Below are 20,672 nucleotides of genomic sequence, written 5' to 3' on the forward strand. Positions count from 1 at the left end.
AGACATTGCTTGGTTGGTTTCCAAAATAAGAAAAAATCATTAAACATTTTCAAAATCGACAACTTAAAACAATTCATCATTATCAGTAGACAACACATTAAGCCAGTCGCCTTCAACAAACGGCAGAGCGAAGATATTTGCTTTTAGTTGGAAAGATCTTTCGCGTGGCGCTTGACGTTGATGCACCACCATGAAAAGTGTAGCAAATGGTGAAATATATCTTGCAGTAATGGCAATAAGAGCACCAACAAGAGCACCAACTACAACATAAACGACAACAAAAGCCTCTGCGTCGACTTTTGGTTCGAAAGACACAAGTACAATAGATCATTGTTATTTTAATGTTGCAAACATTTTTCTTAGTTTTATGTTTTTATTGTAAATTGCACATTGCACACAGCACACAGCACATTGCAAGTTGCAAGTTGCGGGTGTACTGCAATGAAGTGCAAGTACAGTGGAATAAACTGATACAATACTAAAAATTCAAAGCACCTAACATATATACATATATCAAAACAACAAGATTTATGTATATATTGTGCGACTTTGGAACACTGCGCCGTCCATCCAGTGGACCCCTTGAAGTGAAGGACTAGCCGAAGTAGTACATTATATATACATATATCACAACAACAATACTAATGTATATACTTATGTGCACCACGTAACTTTAGACCCTTTTTCGTCCTTCAATTATCGATTATCGTTATTAACTTAAAGCCAAAATGGCTCCTATTCGAACATTTACATCCCTTATTAGTGCAAGCAGTTCATTAACTCGAGGTTGGCTGCCAAGTCATCACCAACCCAATTATATTCCAACACAGTCATCCTTCTGCTTACCAATGCTGAACATTGGCACAATATATGCACAGCTGTCTCCTTTTCTTCTAAACACACCTGGAAGTGCTTTCTTCAACAAGAACTATCTTTTTGAGTTGATATTTGAATTTTTCCTGTACAGTACCCATTGAAATCAGCCAGCTTAGAGTGTTCCATGGATAGCCTGGATCACCTGTCCTTCTCCAGGTGATTGCTGGTCTGCCTTTGCGCCTAGTCCCCCAGAGGTTGCAAGTGAGTGCAGCATGCGCAATATCTTCATAAGGCTTACGGAGTGTATGTCCAATCCAACCATACTTCTTTCTTCTTATCTCGCTGTTTACGTTTGTTTAGTGCGATATTCTCCATAACTCTCTCCATAAACATTCTAGGCCACCATACGCCTAATATGTTGCGCAGGCATCGATTGATAAATGATTATTATCTTCTTTCGATTTCGGAGTTAGCAAGCCAGGTTTCCGACCCATATAGGTATACCGATTTGACGTATACGTTAAAAATTTTTACCTTGGTGTTGATACACAACCTAGCAAATGATACTCGCGCTTTTTGATGCGGCTATTAAGGTCCTTTTTTTATGTAGATAAGATTATTTATATAAACTATTATATGTTTTATATGGTATAATTTTATAAAAAGTTATTCTTGTTCACGACTTTGCTTAAGTGGTCAGAATTTTATTGTGTTGATTGTTATATATTTAAAAGGTCATAAACAAATTATATAAGAAAATATATAATGAAATAATTTTTATTGTAATTTATTTGAATTTTTAAATATATTTCACTAATTTATTTTTAAAACTCGAATTTGATGAAAACCGCCCACTGTAACTCTTGCAGTTTTTATCCGAATCATTAGCATTTTGGTGGCAGAAAAAAGTAACTAGAAAATGTTTAAATTATTTGATTATTTAAATTTAAAGTTTTCTGTAAAATAGTGCAATAACTAAAACATCAACGATCATAACAGAAACAATAGCAGCAACTGACATTTTCTATTGAAATTTCACCGTTGCACTTTCCTCGCAAGGCTATCAACTGCATCGATAACTTGGATGGACTAAGAAAATGCATGATGACAGCTCATTAAAAAAAATGTTATATTACTTTTATTTTGATGTAAAAATACTAAAACTTGGAAGAGAAGATAACAGCATGCAACGCACCTAGTGAAATTCAGTAAAAACAACAACAACAACCGCAACCACAGTTTAAAATGTTGCTAAACTGAAGTGCAGCAAATTGGAATTTCAGTTATCCATTTTATGTATAAGGCAAAGGCTAATTGCATCTGCGCAGGCGCATATTAAGACCTGAAATTCTGATATAATAAACATTTTAGTCTAATCAGACATTTTGGCGTCTGTTAGATTTTTGTTATTGAGACATTAAAATGTGAGTACAGAAATGCAGTGTGTGGAGCTTAGAAACTGGCATACTCGAATATTACTGGTTATTGGGTTGATAGCTGTACATTCGTTGCTAGTCTAGTCCACTAGATAAGCCGGAAATAAAAATGTCAAAAATAAATTGAAAAATCGTTGGCTGTAATTCAATGCGAATGCATTTGAATTTAAATATTGCCAAACTTGCACAAGCAACTTGATTACCGTAAAAGTAAATTTATTAGTTTGATTTCATATAAAATGGCTTTTATGCTAGAGCCGTCTCAAACATTTATTAATTTTTTTCTATTTCTTAATGGTTTAATGGTAGACACTTGAAGTAACTGAGCTTCTATCTTTCAACTCACAAGATTTGAAGTTTGTGTCGGTCTATGCCGTGTCTATTCACTTTCGAGCGGTACATACACATCAATTGCAAAATGATTCCGGAGAAGTGAACGTTTTACATGGTTCAACATTTCAATTTAATGTCTTTATTTAGCTGGAATCGTCAGCATTTACTGCACTTAAGTCCATCGCTTCATTATTATTGTTTTATGTTTATTATTTATTCCTGAAGCAGGATTCACGTTAGGTATCCAATCTATTTAATCTCTTCAAAAGAAGAAGAATAATAAAAAAATTTTAAATTAATTTAGTGCAATTTTTTATATTAAAGTTAAAATCTAAACACTTGATAAGTATTTATAAATATTTTAATTATTTCGAATTTTTTTTCTTTTCAAAGAAGTGTGTTTACTGAAAGTGAACTTGGTTTTCTACATTTGCTTAAATAGTCGTAAATAAGTACATAACTTTTACTTTCGAAAGTTACAATTTGATTGATATTTCCCTTTTTGCTACTGGCTATCATTATTTGTCTTACTGACCTCAAAGCAATCATACACCTCAATTAAAACCATCAAAATACTTAAGTGCGGTTGTTAGCTTAGGTTAAGCTTGTTTTAGAGAAATTCCAATTAACTGCAAAAGTGCTTTGTCAAACTTCGAATTAAAAACAATAGTCATAGTACTAAAAACAAATAAAAAAAATCTAAAAATACAGTGCAAAAAAACCCGATTGTTGTCCGAACAACATAGATTATACAAAACTAAAAGAAAACAGTATTTTAAATCTATCTAAGTATATAATATGTCTGTTAATGTCTCAACCCCTAAATATTTATTTGACAAGTGTAAACTATTGGGTCACATTAATTTTATTTTTGTGATATCATTTACCTGCACTTGTACCTGGATCTGGATCTGGAGTGATTTGCACGTTTCTATTCCGGGAATTACGATTTCAAAGTTGCACCTCATTCTAGCACTCTGGTTGATAAGTCACTAAAAAAAGGCTATAAAATTATACGACTGGTCGAGCCAAATAGACACATAAGTTATCAGGAGATAACGGAGACACTCAACATGAACTATATTACAGCTTAGCATTGGGTACCACATGAAATACCATCAATGGAACGCTGTTGAAAGGCAACGAATCGCGTAATGTATAAACCACGTCATTACGAACGATGAAAAATGGTTTAAATATCATGGTCAAATACCGGCGGCAGTCCACGAAAGACTTCATAGCCTGGATTAATGACAAATGTACCAAAGATGCGGAGATATTCCTTCGTTAAATGCTTTCAAGTGAATAAGTAAGTAAATAGCAATTACAAAACTACAATGGACGAATGGAACCCTGCCTCACTCCAGCTTTTACTTACAGTCACCTGTTTTTGAATCCTACATGAAGAACTTTGCAGTATACTTTCGAATAAAAACTTTTCATCAAATTTCTCAAATTTTTTTACAATTCCAAGAATTACCCACAGGACACCAATAATTGCTATACATTTTTTTTTCGACATGTGAGAAGCATCAAAATCCACCGCGTGAGACTTGAACCCACTAAAACTACCTCTCAGGAATGAATGGAGAACATTTTTACAGTAATGTAGAAATTTCTCCATATATCGAGACGGATTTTAATATTTTATTATTTATTATCAATTTGCTGTTTAAGGTTTAAGGTTATGTCCAATAAAACTGATATCCAGAATTGATTTCTTGTATCGCTTTACAGTCTCCAATAAAACGGGGGTAAAACATTTTACACATAAGATAAAGAAATCAAAAAACTCAACTGCAAACGGTTTCTTAATAGAAATGGTGCTTTAACCTATATATCTGAATAATATGAATTTATAAATATACCTCATGGTGTAGGTGGATATTGTTAGTTATAGCAAATAAAGCAAAGTGGACTAAGGGGCTAGTATTTAAAATTCAATTAAATTATTTTATAATTATGTTAAATACCTTTGAGTCATGTCATAGTTAAACAATAAATAGCAATTTTTATTATTTTGTATAACCCTGTAAGTATCTTTAGAAGCCACAATAAAAACAATGATGAAGAAAGCACGTAAACTTTAGAATTTTGTAATCTTTATTGAAAAAAGTGATTTTTCTCAGAAAGAGATTCAAATTATCTTTGAAAAAAAATGTTGATCTTTCATTAAATGTTATCTTTCAGTAAATGTTAAACAGTTAAACGTAACAGTAAACAATTCAATGATAAAATAAGTCAATTCGCTTGTTTTTTATACCAGTAGTCCGTTAATATTTAAATAACAAATAAAACTGTTGAAAGGTTTTAAAAGTGTACATATTTATCATCATAAGACAATCTAAAATTTACGCAAATACCTTGACGACTATCGCCAGTGCTAAATTTAGAACTTAGTAACACCTAATAATGTACTTCTTTAAGAGCCTAATAAAATAATTTCCCACAAGACTTCGAACTCGAACTCGAATGCGAATGCCAATGCGAAAATATTATTAATTCATTATTTAACCTTTTTGTTTTTGCACTTCAATGATATCGCAAATATTGACACTTCTAAATTATAAGTAAACAAAACTTTTCGAACATTTTTCTTAAGAATAAATTTAAAAATAAATACAATAAAATAAAATTAACATGCTTTGTCGGCTGAAACGCTAAAAAGCCTAAGCAGTAAATTTACTTACATACATACATGCGCATACAAGTTCTCATATAAATCGTAAAGCCCAGAACGGACCAAAAAAAATCCAAATGCCAATCAGCAAAACGAATTATAATGAATTTTGGGCAAAAGCTACACTGAATGTTAACAAATAAAACAAAAACAAACATCGCACATACAACAACGAAAAACAGTAGAGCACTTTGCGTTTGAAAAAAGCACAACAACAACAAAATAAAAGTTGGTCAAAAGAAGTAAAATTTGACGGCCACAACTAAAATGGCGACCAAAAAAAGGTGGGCGATGAGATCATAACACAAAAGTGGCGCGCATATTGACCAAAAAAACGAACGTTGCCAAAAATTCAAAATACAGAAAAAAATACCTTAAGCCCTAAGAACATAAAAGCCACAGACGCAGACTCTGAAGATATTAAAAAAGATGACCAACTTTATTGAAGATAGCACCACTATTAAGTGATGTCAACTTATTAAAAACTTAAATCTTTTCACAGCTCAACTAATTCACAGACAATAATTTTTATTCGACCTGTACGTTTATTAAATTTAGTAAAAATGGAGAATTTTTTTATATCTTCCTTAATTGAAAATTAATTATTTTATGCCTCAAACATAAAAACTATTAGAACTATTGGAGAATACACGTATAATTTGCAAAAATTGATTATCACAATAATAATTCATATGAATAAGACAAAATCACTACGTTTTTACTGTGATTTTTATGCTGTTCCCGGATGCTTTGTATTCAAGTTTTTCGTCAAATTCTGGCAAAAAATTTTGATAACATCAGCAATGTCAATCAACTTTTTTTATAATTGTGTATACTAAATCAAAATTTATATTTGAAAGCCATATTTAATTTTTTATTTAATGATATTTGGTAAACTCTTAAGATATGTGAAAACGTTTTTGCACTCTTTTATAACATACCTATATACAAAAAGTGGAGTTTACAGTCAATAAAGAATAAAAAACAGAAGTTAGATATGGCTTTACTGAAATTATAATAGAATACGTAGAGTTATTTAACATTCTTTAATAAGGATTGCCCATACTTGAAGCCTAAAATGTGTTTTATTACTATCATAGTCAAAAAATAGTTCAAAATTTGGTCAAATGACATTAAAAAAATCTCAGTACTACTTTTTAAAATAACAAAATCAGACTGAATACGTCGTTATTACTAGCTAGAGTTGCTGCAAATAATATTTTAAAAACCTTATTAAATCCTAATTAAATATCCCAATTAATACCTGGGCTTACTTTACCAGAACGTGCTCCAGACCTTTGTGTCAAACAGTAAATCAAAAAAACAGTAGTAAGAAAATTTCAGAACTATTTCCTAAAGTAATTTAAACCGACATTAAAAATATTTGTATTACTACCTCAACTAACTTTATCACAACGGTCCACAAACAGTTGTGTCAAACAGTTAGGTAAAATTTCGTCAAATAATATTAAGAAAATCTCAGCACTATAATCTAAAGTAACTAAATGAGATATCGAAAATCTCTTATTACTACGTAGACTTACTTTACTAGAAAAGAAATCAGACCTAAGTGTGTTTCAAGACTTCCTTCTTAGATTGGATTTATTTTTTGATGCAGCATTTACATAAATATTTTTATTGTAAATCGATAAACAGTTCAAAAACTTTCAAGTTTCAATAATTTAATTGCAACAATTTATACAGAGATTATCACAGACACAAAGATATTACAGATAATCTATATTGCAGTTTAAACTTAAATAAAGTTATACGTATAAATAAACTCCTAAACATTATTGCAAATGTGTTCTATTTTTGTACATAGTTTTTGCATTTACATTGTTATATTGTCTTATCTTCTGTTGATTGCATTCGGCATGCAACCAGTGCTCAAGTCAACACAATTATATAAAAGATTTAAATAATGAGAAAGAACAATAATAATAGTAGCAACATTGGTGAGTATTCGATGTAGCAAGTTTAAATACCTTAAATAATAAGGTATAACTATAATAAGGTGCAGCTCCTTTATTTAGTGATAACATAGAATAAATATCATGCATATGGATTCAGTTACTTAAGAAAGCTCGGTAAGATTCAAATAACAGTATTCCATTTTCCCCAGTAATTTAAATAAAAACAAATAATCCTATGCGATTTTCGTAAGCCTGTACATAAAATTAATGTCTTAATGGAATTCATTTTATCTACTGTGATCTATGTCTTACTAAATTTTATAAATTTTTGAATCCAAAAGGTCGAAAAGTTGCAAAGTTAATTTTGGTTTATTGCTTTGCCAGTTTTACATCCAGTTGATTTAAAAGGTTACAAAACTTATCTGGGTTCATTGCTTTAACAGTATGGAGATAAAACATCAACAAAACTCCTTTTGCTCTGTGTAAGAACTGATCATTCTTTAGCCTCAGAATCATGGCAATAAATCGATTTACAAAATACACAATATGGTACTTCTCATCTTTATTAGAACTCTCCAAATTTAACTGACAATTAATTAATCAATTTGGCATCCATTACCCACACACTACAGCCTAATAATACAATCAATCAAATCTTTCAATAATACACATTAAATTAAAATTTCTTTACATATTATAATAATTTTTTTTTTAAATAGTTAAAAATTAAAGTATTTGTATTTATATGTAATACATTTACAAATATCTATACATATATATGCAAATGATATTTTCTCTTTTAAATCTTCCCATAATTCTATGTTAATTCGATATTCATTTTTTAAAAACATTATATATATGTAGTATTTAAAAAAACTATCTGTTTTCTCTTATACGGGTACATTATTATAAATGCAAAATAGTCTCACTTGACGTGTATACAAATTAAAACTTCATATACAATTAATTTTCATTGTAAATATAATTTTTTAAATTATATTTTATACAAAAATATTCAATACCTTTTACTGTCGACATTATGTATAATTAACGTGCTATAATTATAGCATATCACTTCATTAAAAATTTTCCCAACTCATCTGTAATTATGCAAATGATGGAGTACGCCATTTTTGGTGTTGTACGTTAAAACAAATTAAAATTAGTGACAAAAATTTAAAACAAGCATGAATTAAATTTATTTTAAAATTTATGGCAGTCAAGTCCATAATTAAAGTATTCGACGATTTTTAAGACACTAAAAAAAATTAAGAATCCAAAGCATATACAATAAATATCAGGCAATTATATTTACAATTGTGTAAACAATATGTAAATATTGTGACTATTTTGGTGTTAAGGAAGTCGGCATTTGCTTTTTTTTTGCAAAATCCAATACAATTAGTTGCATTTATAGCAAATGTCAGACGTAACCATAAAAAAACAATTAACACATCCGCCTTTTATTATTATTAAAAAGTGCAAAATTTAAACTTATCTAATCTTCACCCACAAAATTAAGATTAATTCAAACTTTTTCTTTGTCTACTTGTATTCAAATTTTTTGCAAGTCCGTTAAAACATAACAAAACCCATAATTAATGTGAGTAGAAATTTATTAAAATTATAGTTTCCGGTAATTAGCTTTAAGTAAATGCCTGAAAGCTTTTGAAATTTTACCAAATCCTATTTTACTAAGGTTTTTGAACTCTTTTAGATAATACAAAACTCAAAAAGTAGCTCAATATTAATGTGAGAAAAAATGTGCCATGCGTAAAAATCGCCTAATTAAAAAGTAATTTACTTGAGCAAATTTATTTTCATTCATTTTTTTATAAGAATAATATATAAATGCAATTATAATGGCAAAAAGTGTACGAAAAACCGTTGTACTCTACAGTCTAAAAGTAGAAACTAGAATTAAAGATTTTATTACAAGAAACGCTATTGGTCTATTTAACCACACTTTTATGTAAGTCAAGACTAATTCGGTACTTGTGCGAGTTTCACAGCATTCTACTACTTTTGACTCTTGTTACCGATTAAGTACAACTTTATTGTGCTCCCACAAACTAACAAAATTAAGTCTTATATTACATGAAGAAAAAGATGTTAAAATAAAAAAAAAACACAGCACACAAAAATTAAGTAAGAAACCATTCAAGAAGAATAATAAGTTCTGTGCCTATAACAAGATCCAAAAGACCAAAAGCCCAAATTACACAAGTTTTTTTTTTAACATTGCAGTTTCTTTTGCACACAAGAACGCTGTAAAGAACAACATCAACAGCAAGCGCAGCAGCAAAGAACAACAAGAGAAACAGTGCTAATAAAAATAACAAAGAAAAACAAACGAAACAAAAGCAACTTTAATCACATATTTGCTACTCACTTTTGTTTTCTTAACCCCCATTTTAAACTCTACTCCACTCCACACCACAATACTACTTGCATACTTTACTTCATTCATATTTATGCAGGCGTTTTGCTCTCTTTCTCATTTCAGTTAAACAAAAACAACAACAATAATAATAACAACAACAGCTACAAAAATTAAAACAGCAAACTTCGTTAAAATGACATCGGCTGCCGTCGTTTCCGTCGTTGCCGAAACTAAAACAGCAACATCAATAAATGAAGTAAAGTTGACTTGGCCAAAAGAAACCCCATATTAGCGACGCTAGTTAACAATCGTCTGTCGTCGTGTGTTGTCGTTGGTGTGTTTGTGGTTTAACACAAAAATTAAAGAACGCGTGCGCCGCGGCGGTTTCCATGTGATTTTTTTTAAATATATTTTATTAAATTTTTTTCGAATTTTTGCTTTATCCCAAATAAAATATTTAGAATTGTTACTTGCATTCAAGTGCTGCTATAAATTATAGCAAAATTTTTTGACGGAAAATATTTATAAGAATATTTTTTTCCTTAAATGAATAATGAATGCTTTTTTAAGAATATATAACCGCAGTGTATTAAAATGTGAATTTTTAAAAAATTGTGAAATTTGCTTTTAGCAACAAAAATTTTTGATATAAAAATATTTTATTCAAATTGCAAAAAAAAATTTAAATCTGTGATTTAATTAAAGCAATATTATAACACAATTAACTAGTAGAAAAGCAGCTTTTATAAAATGGGTACCAAATCTCCAGGCGGTCCGCAGCGTTGCAGATTAATATTGCAACAATGTTTAGCAATACAACTAAGTAAACCAGGACACACACCTGAAGATTTTTGGATGTACGATTCTGGATATATGATATTTCAGGTAAGAAATGATTTTAATTAAATATCTTGCAGTCAATATAAGATCTTAGAGCACATAATAATTATTTGATTAAACATTATGTGAGGTCTTCATGAAGGTCTAAATATAATATATGTATGTTTTATATTTTTATTATAATTTAAAAAACATTTCAAAACAATATTTTAAAAAGAAATTATCTCAAAAAATATATATTTGAGAAAGCAAATATTTAACAAAAAAATAGATTTTTGTAAATATTTAGCACTGGTATGGATTCAAAAAAAAATTTTTTAAATATTACTTATATTATTAACTTAAATTAAATGTTATTAGAGATAATCTTTAAAAAACATATCTGAAAGTAAACAACATAAGTTCAATTTGTATATACATCGAGAGCTAAATATTTGTTTAAAAAATTTTAGCCTTTTTTTAGTTCACCATTATTTATTTATACTGATTAAGGTTATTGGGCGTTCCTACAAGCCTTAATTAATATGATTTAATATTTAAATATAAAATTAAAATAATATATATTAATCGTGATTATTATCAATAAATTAATTAATAAATTATATTTGATAAATAATTGATAATTAACAAAATATATATGATATGTACTTTTTTATAAATATTGCAATTAAATATAAGTTGCACTTTAATTTTTTATTACATTAATTGGGATATAATACAATTTTACAATACAATTTTTAAATTATTTTATTAACAAATCTGTTGCATTAAAAATAAATTGAATACTAATATAAGCTATATAAATAATTAGCTTAATTTTAATTTTTTTGTGGTTTATGTAGAATTAATTTTAAAGTTAAAATAAATTTAATTTTAAATATAAAAAAATATAAAAAAATTTAATTCCATTAAAATGACTTTAATGTTATAAGTAACATAATATATAAAAAATGCGATATGAAATCTGAGTTAGGAGTTATACAGAAAACTTGAAAGAAATTTTTTTACTTTATTAAAATATTATTTATTATACAATAAATTCTCAATTATACTACAATTTTTAAAGCATTATATTATTCATAAAATTGATAATAAATTTTTTAGAGTGTAATTAAAGTAATTTAATCTGAAATTGGCTACATGTAGGCTTTTTATAGTTTCTCCAAAGTCAATAAAGAACTGGAAGATTTATGTGAATATTTTTATAGTTTTTCATATATTTTAACAGTCAATATCAATTATTAATATTATTTAATTTATATTATATAAGTATTAGGATCTCAAGATATCAAGATTTTCAGAATTTTAGAATTTTGGAGTTATGAATTGTAAATTTTGATTTAATTAGTTGGTAGTATTTGCCACCTTAAGTTTTTCCCCTTGGTGTGCCTTTTTTAATCCACACTGTGAAAATGTAGCAAACAGCATCACTTTTACTTAAAAACCCGTTTTAATAAAATATTATTGAACGGATATCAACAATCTTCCATCGGTTGTTTTAATTTTTCTTTGTGGAGTTAAAGAACGCCTCATTTGAGTCAAACTGGGAGATCTTAACAGTTTACAGCTCTTTTAATGTAAATCCTAGTTTTGTTTCAAATATCATCGAATGGATGTTAAAAAATCTTCTCTTTGTTTCTTTAATTCTTCTAAGCGGAGTTTAAGAATTCTGACATTGGCCATAACGCAGTAAGCACCTTCAAGCCTTTCTCTAGATGCGCTAGAGATAAATCAACACTGATAAAAATTGAGAATCTACTGCTTTTTTAATGTAATACCCGCTTTTTCCTAAAGTATCATACAATGGAAATCAACCAATCTTTCCATCGTCGTTTGAATACTTATAAGCGGTGCTAAGGAACTGTAGGATTAACTATTTAATAAATTTATTTATATCACTGAATATGCCTCATATTTCCACAATGGGAAAAATCTGCCACTTTGTCATTGTTATTTTAAAAACTCTTTGCTTAACACATCACAGAACAGATATATACGTTTCAGTGCATCTTTCCTCGTTGCTAGAACTCTTCTTAGAAGTGATGGGATAACCATTTATTTTGCTAAATATACAGCTTTACTTTGGTGATGGTTTCAACTTAATAATATGAAAAAAAATGTCAGAATTTCCAACATAGAAATGTTCAAAATTATTACAAAATTTTGAAAATCTTATATAAATTCAATTGCTTATTGTTTATAAAGCAATTCAATGTAATTTCTATTCTAGCGCCTTTATCTTAACTAGTTTATAGAAAATAAAATATGTTATTAACATTATTCCTTAATGTTATTAACATGTATCAGCAACCAAATCCACTATTTTACATAAACTTTCATTTCCTTTGACTAAAAACGAGCGAAGCATGTTTAACAAATTTTGTTGTAAGAAAATTCTTATAAAAAAAATTCTTATTGATTTATTGACGATTAATTTATTAAAAGGTAAAGGAAAATTATTACAATTACTTTATATTATATTACAAATGACTACAACATAAAAAAAAAAATTTGCTAACACTCAGTGTATTGAATTTTTATATGCACTGTTAGATAAAAAATATTTTTGTTAACATTATATAACATATGAAATAAGTCATAAATTTAATGCAGTTTTTAGAAATAAATTAATATAATATATGAATGTATATCTTTCAACATTTTCCTTAATCTATAACTATACCCTTTGTTTAATATTTTTACTTAAATGAATAATAAATAACGTAGCATATTTGTTTAGTTACTTAACTCACTTACCATGAATAATATATTATAGTATTTAAGACTTTATTGTTGTCAAAACTTCAGATTTGCATATAAATAAATGTGCAGCAAGTGCAATTTATGACACCGTGTCTAATTTCAACATGCACCGCACAGAAACCCCATAAAAGCATATTATCCCTATACAGTAAAAATTTTACATAAAATATGCTCCATGTTTTTGATTTACTGCCGAAAAAGTGCCAAAATCTTCTTATCACTGCAAACATATCAGCACACAGAAACCCTTACACCGAAGCGACTATGGTTTTGTTTTAACTATGCTTGATTGCAGCACTGGCACTGCACTAAGCAAAATTTATGCTATCAAGGGCGTCAGTAAGGCTAGACTGTGCTAAACATAACTAGACGGAAGTGCTGCTATTACTGAGAAGATGGCGTTTCGATGCACTCTATAAGCTTTTCAGTATAAATATGTTTTGTTTTTCTTTTTTATGAATACCGTGATATGCATTTCGCTGGGCTTAACCAAAAAACTGTGAACAGCCATTGAATGCAATTTTTGTGCGGCTTTTGCGCTATTGTTCTTTCGGCGATTATTGATGACTTTGAAAGCTTTTACACTAAAAACTGCTGCACTTTATTGCCAAAACTAAACAGACAAGATAAAAAATCTGCAAAAAAAGAAAAAACACAATTTGGAACTTCATGTGTGGAAACGACAAATGCAACAGCAAAAAGTAATGCAAGCAATGCATTTTATATTCCACACGTAAATGAACTTTGAATGACGCAAATAAAAACTTTAGTTTAGTAACTTCTCAAATAAAATAATCAGAAAATGCCAGCAAAAAGATAAGAAATAACAATGCAATAAATATGCAATCCATGCTCCTCCATTGAAGTAAACAATTTCCGAGTGCAGCAAAAAAAGTTTTATTGAAACATTAGAGTTCTATTGTTACTTTTGGCATAAAATTTTATTTTTATTCTTATTAAACCCAATATGGTAGGTTTCTGATTTTGAAGGTTTCATTTTATGTCAAGTCGAGGAAATCCATACCAAAATTTTTATGACACTAATTTAACAGGTATATATAGTACCTCTGGTAATTAGTCAATAATCAATTTGTAATAATAAGTTAACAACTGCTTTTACTTATATAGCATTGCTAAATAATAAAGCTCAACAGCCCTTTTAAATTGTGAACAGGAACTTTAGACTAAGCCTGGATTAGTACTTTATATCCAATTCACTCTTTTGTGAGACATTATCTTTATGTCTGACAAATTCATATAATGACTAACTTAAAGCTTATAAAAAGAGTCATAAAATATTTAAAAATATTGAGATAATGGAAAACATTATTATAGCATAATTATTATTGGGGCTTCAAACCTTCCTTAAACCACTAAAAATCTAAAGTACATGCGATCAAAAGCCATGTCTTTGAATTTCTAAATGTAACAAGAGAAAATTTTATTGATTCAAGATATTTAAGCATTTAAGAAACCCACAAACAGATATTATATTAAGGATAGTTTAAAAATATTAGGAATTTTTAATTTCTTTTACAAGTACTAATTTTAATCATTATTAATTCCAACTTCTTCAAACTAGTGCTTCTGGAATATTATGCACTTACATCACCCTATATTAGTTTTTAACATGAGAAACATTATTGAAATATCTTTTTAAAGAAGTTTTTGCTCTTACTCTGCGGTTTCGGGTTTAACACGCCATATATGGTTATGTCTTCACTGCCTAATTAAATTTGTAAATTTAGAAAAATATGTAACATGTCAAGTCTGGAGAATATAATGGTTACGGCATTACAGTGAAGCTACATTTCATCACTAACTCTTCGATAACGGCAATAGTGTGAGAATTTAACATAATACATCCACCTCTAAGGAATGCATGGATAAGATTTCCACTACTAATCCGGAGAGCAGTGTGATAAATTTCATTCCAGTAATTAAGAGAGAGACAGTTTAGATAAAGAGGCTTAGTACGAAAAAGCCTAGGTTTATTTAAGCTCGAAAACTTAGACGTATTATAAGGGATGAAGAGAATGAGGCTATAAAGGTGGCCGAGTAGTCAAATTTATACAGATGACATATTCGAAAATTATTTAAAATTTTGTTATTAGATTAACTTTTCTAAAACTCTTAATAAATCGAGAAATATATCTAAATAAATATGATTAATTAATAAACACTGATACACAAAGTACAATAATCAAAAATTTATTTCTTTATAAAAATTTTTTAATTTATTTGAATGTTATTTTACAATAACTCGCTTTACTTACACTTTACTTATTTTATTATCAAATTCTCTACTATATACTCTAAATTCTTTTATTATCAAACATAATCTGTGTTTTTATGTTTTCATTATTTAAGATCTACCATGGGCGTAATGCTTTATTAGTTCTATTATTGTTAGAATATAATAGATATATTTAATAGACGTATTAATATGTCAAGAACTCGCGCTATCTCCAATGTTTTCTAGACATTCCTGAAAGCATATATGATGTAGTTTCATGTATTATAAACTCATAGAAACTAATAGTTGTCATATATTATTGTCCGCAAAAAATGTTTAATTAATATTTTTAATAAAGAGGTTTTTCGAACAGTAGTGAACTACAACAACAAAAATTCATTTTGTGTTATTTTAATTATTTGAATTTTTTACCCATCATCAGTGGTCTTACAAATAATTCTTGTATCTTATTATTCGTAAATAATTTCTTGTGACTGCAAGTACCAGGAATCGAATTACGGCGCTTAGTTCTATTTTAAACACAAAGTTTTACTCAAGCTTTGGTCTGACGTCCTACCACACTAAAAGTGAACAAACGTACTAATGTCATCTTGTTTTCTCGCATGCAAACATATACTAAGCATCCCAACTGCTTGATTATTAACACGTATGTTACTGACAGTGCAACCAATACATAAAAAAATCACTCAAATCAATAATGAAGGTACTACATCATCGATTTCAACTATCGTTATTTTATTTGATCACACTTCGCATATATTTTATGATAAATATTAGTATTTATTAAATAATATTTTTATTTCTTTGTACACATTTTATTTAAAATCTTGATAATTAGTCAATTATTTTTATGTCATTTTAATATTATCAACAAAACAAGTTGAAATACAAAACAATCTTATAATTTATCTTGTCAAGCATATGCATAATGTCGTTAATAGCTGAACTAACAATATTAACTAATATATACAAGTGTCAATAATGTATGGAACTTAAAGTGTCAGACAACTGTCAATGGGTCAACAAAGCAAATTTGATTGACAAATGATGCCTACATAAACTTTTATGCTTTTGCAGCTACTGCATAAAATTAATCTTAAGTTGGCTGCTAATCAAACGAATTGTCTGTAACAGAAAAACCCAAGGTATTACGCGATGCTTTATTACATTATGTAGATATATTTTTAATATACAAGAAAAGATGAAACTACTTACCAGTTTAAGGTTAAACTCAGTCGTTTCTATGGAAATGAGGCAACAAACTTAAACTTGACTTATTGATTGTTTAAATTTTTATAATTGCTGCTATTTTTTAGAACCATATTTAGTCAAATTTTTCAATCATTTAAAACAAAAATAATTAACTTCATTAAATAATAATAATTAAGTATATATTAACTATATATGTATAATTCATTGATTTTAAACTATAAATTAGTATTGATACTGCATCAATTCATATATTTCATTTTCATAGACATAAAATTAAAAGATATCGTTTTATTTTTCCCATTAAGCAACACGTTGTTATAATTAAAATATCCATAAATAATTAATTTTATAATAATTAAAATTTATTTTATTTCCGTATATTAACTATGCAAATTTATTAAAAATGTAGGAATATATAAGTATATATTTTAAACTATTATTTACTTTTGCTTTTGCATAAATTCTTGCCTACCAGTTTTAAATTATTTATTCGGCGTTACTCATACGCATTCAGGTTTTTGCTCGCAACTGTGGGAATGTGAAAACGTTTAATAGCAGAATTACTCTTAAGTAATTTAAATAAACTTTGAGCTCCCATTGATATTAAAAGTGTACTACTTCTACATAAATTTCATTTTTTATTTGAATTTAATAATTAGAATTTAATGTTAAATTCTTATAATCTTTTTGTCTCCATTTATTTTTTTTTTTTTAGTTTTCTTTAGAGAACAACTGCTCAACTGTTTCTGAGTAACACTTAAATTATCTGCATAATGAAAATTTAATTATCAATTCATTTTTAAGATACGCTTAATTGGTATTAATTACTAAAAATAAAATTATCTGTTATTCAATGCCATGATAATAAATAATCGCTCGGTAACTGTGTTGCCCACATGTTAATTCTGCAAAACATCCATAGACTTAAGATATTTTTATCATCTGACAATAATTAAATACTTAATTTTACCATTGACTTTAAAATTAGCATTGATTCGCCAATGGAACAATTTTCTATGCCAATATTTTTTTTTCGCAGATTTCTTAATCTATTGTGCATATAATAAAAATTAGTTGTTACACCTGTCCAAATAATTTACTAATTATTTTCTATTTTTAAATGATAAGATCAAAAGATTATATCTGCAGATTTAAAAAAAATATATATAGAAATACTAGTTTCCACTTGTGCTTATCTATTTAGTATATTTTTATATGGATTTTGTATAAATAATTGATATATGTAATTTGCTGTCTACACATGGCGAATGATCTACTTCTTGTAGCTCTTTTCCTGAATATCATTGAAAAATTCAATATGTCTGGTCTTTATATAGTCTATCACGACTTAGAGCAAGAAATATGAAACACTCTTCCAACGACAAAAAGACACTAAATAAATAGTCTAAAAAATAGCATACAGCATTGTAATAAATCTCATGTCTACCATTTTGTATCTTATTAAATATCTTTTTGACCTAGTACTAAGAATCTAAAATAAATTTTATTTTAAAACTCTGTTACGCTAAAGCTAAAGAATTTTGCTATATGAAAGGATAAGCAGGACCAAACCCTTTTCATATCAAACGATTTATTCCAGTGTTTTTATTTAATTAATCGGTTGACCACATTTTGATGAACGATTATAACTCTTTTCTTTAATAACAGAAATTAGTATACGAAGTCTTTTTGCGGCCAATAGCAATATTTCATATAAAACATTTTGCATTGGTATGTTCACGATCTTGCGTAACGAGCTCAGTAACTGAGTAACAAACTAACATAACTGTGCAAATCTGGAAGAACAAAACATATTTCAGGTATCCGCATTTTGTTATTAACACATTTGAGTGTTACTATGTTATTCGATTTTTGAGCCGAGAACGTGAATGCTATCCCTTATGTTACTATTTTGTTGTCAGTAGTCATGAAAACCAATGATCACTAACCATATAGTGAACATATGTAAAATTACTATTATATTAACCAATCTTGATACTGATTTGTACACATCTGTTTATTAATAATAAATCATTTACCTGGGTAAATGCAAATTTTAATTATATAACAAAACTTACATACCTATTCCAAATTTGACAAAATTCATAGCAGTTAGATGGTTTAATAAAAATGGTAATACCACCAGTTCTAAAGTATCAATACTTACAGACTACTGCGTATTAAATAGACATGTGTTAAGACGTTCTGACTTTCAATGACTTTCAGGGTTGTGGCTCTGTAGATGAGAAAAAACTATATTCCAAGACAAGTATAAGTGACTATAATTAACTAGTAGAAGATTCAATATCGGATCTAATAAAACTGTCATTCTTTAAAATTAGGAATGTAGCCATGTTTTTAGATTTATCAGTTTGGTGCCCTTACACCTGAATGCAGAGTATCGCATTCTCAAAAAACGACATTCGTACACTATACTGCAGTAGATTGAATTCTATCTTTTGAATGATTCTCAAAATCTGTCGTGTGGACGGTGTTCTATCCGTGGTCATCTGTCATTAACTTTACTTAAATAAGCTTTTATGTCGTAAGCTGCCATTTCAACCTCACCTGACTTATGACGATTACTCGATTGATGTTTGCTTTTCGTAACTTTACTGCGTTTGCAGAACTCAAGCCAGTAACAAAATTAAGTAGTAAGTTTTTAAGTTTTAACTGGTCTTTTATTTGATCTAATCCTACCTATTCTGAACAGATTTAGCTAATTGTAATAATATACTATATGGCTTTAATCGATTAAAATTTGACAGTAGTTCACAAGTTTAGTTTTTTAATTACTAAATAATAATAACATGGTAATACTATTACTACTGCTACTACTAATGTCATTACTATTTCTATTACTAATGTTATTACTATTGCTATTACTACTACTATTACTTTTTCTATTAGCAATCTTTGATATAATAATTTCTCTAAATATGCTTATTTAAAACTTTTCACCTATTAGATATTATTTGTAGTATAATTAAATATTTTTTAGAACTATATTTATAACACTTTATTATGCCTTATTATAAAATAAATACTTAATTGATCTAACTAGTAAATTAATTGTCATTTTTAATTGACAATATTAAAGAAATAAATAACAGATAATTCCACTTTGTTTCTTATTTTGTGCTTTTATTTAATTATCTTTATTATTATTTTTAAATGATTGATTGCACTATTAACTTTTTAAAAAAATCAGTCATTGGAATGCATTACATTATAATTAAGTTATTAGTAGTTTTTAACTTATTATATCTAAAGACATAATGTCATTGGATATAATAATCAATACATTTATATCAAAAGATTAAATTAAAAAACTGCAACTTCTTTTGAAACACTTGAAACACTTTAGAGATTTAATTTAATCTTTAATTAAATTTATTTAGTTTATTAGATCATTTATCTGATAAAGTACATGCGATGCTTAACATTATTATTTTTTTTGTTTAACATAATAATCAAAAAAAGTTGACTTTATGACTGTAAACACTTTCATATTATAATATTTAGCTTAACATAATGCGTGTATTTAAATGTTATTAACTTCATGAGTCTAAATACTTTCTACAGTAACTGAACTGTCATCACAACGATACTGGTTGATTTTCATCCTCCTTTATTCGCTTGAGATTGTAATATGACCTGCAGAACTATATTTATAATATTAAAAAATAAAAGTACAAATAAAAATATAATAAAACATATATTAAAATATTCTTTTTAATGTTTTTAACCAAGCAAATTTTGTATTTATTAAGAAGCTTTTAAATGCTAAGCAAACATAGTTTCTTCTTAGAATCGCTGCTCTCCCAGATATATTCGTATGAATTTCTTTGACGTATAAAGAAAATAACATGGCTTTGTTAATTTATTCTTTAAGAAAAAAGGAATTAAATTAAATGAAATAAAATCTTTGGAATTCAGAATAACCAGTTCAATGTACGGTCGAATCTGAAAAATTTCAAATAAAACCAAAAAAAATATATGCGAGTATCTGAGAACTGTGGCATGCATATATAAA

General features: G+C 27.8%; 1 protein-coding gene across 1 annotated transcript in view; it reads left to right on the plus strand.

Moving 5' to 3' along the window:
• The window catches only part of LOC119665907, a 98,433-nt gene that overhangs the window by 10,420 nt on the left and 67,341 nt on the right, over positions 1 to 20,672 (plus strand). Inside the window, exon 3 of the mRNA XM_038075167.1 lies at positions 9,688 to 10,449. Within this exon, the coding sequence (XP_037931095.1) occupies positions 10,315 to 10,449 (135 nt within the window). The 5' untranslated portion in view covers positions 9,688 to 10,314. The remainder of the gene's footprint in view (positions 1 to 9,687; positions 10,450 to 20,672) is intronic.

The sequence above is a fragment of the Teleopsis dalmanni genome, chromosome 1 (genome assembly GCF_002237135.1).
Source record: "Teleopsis dalmanni isolate 2A chromosome 1, ASM223713v2, whole genome shotgun sequence".
NCBI lineage: Eukaryota > Metazoa > Arthropoda > Insecta > Diptera > Diopsidae > Teleopsis > Teleopsis dalmanni.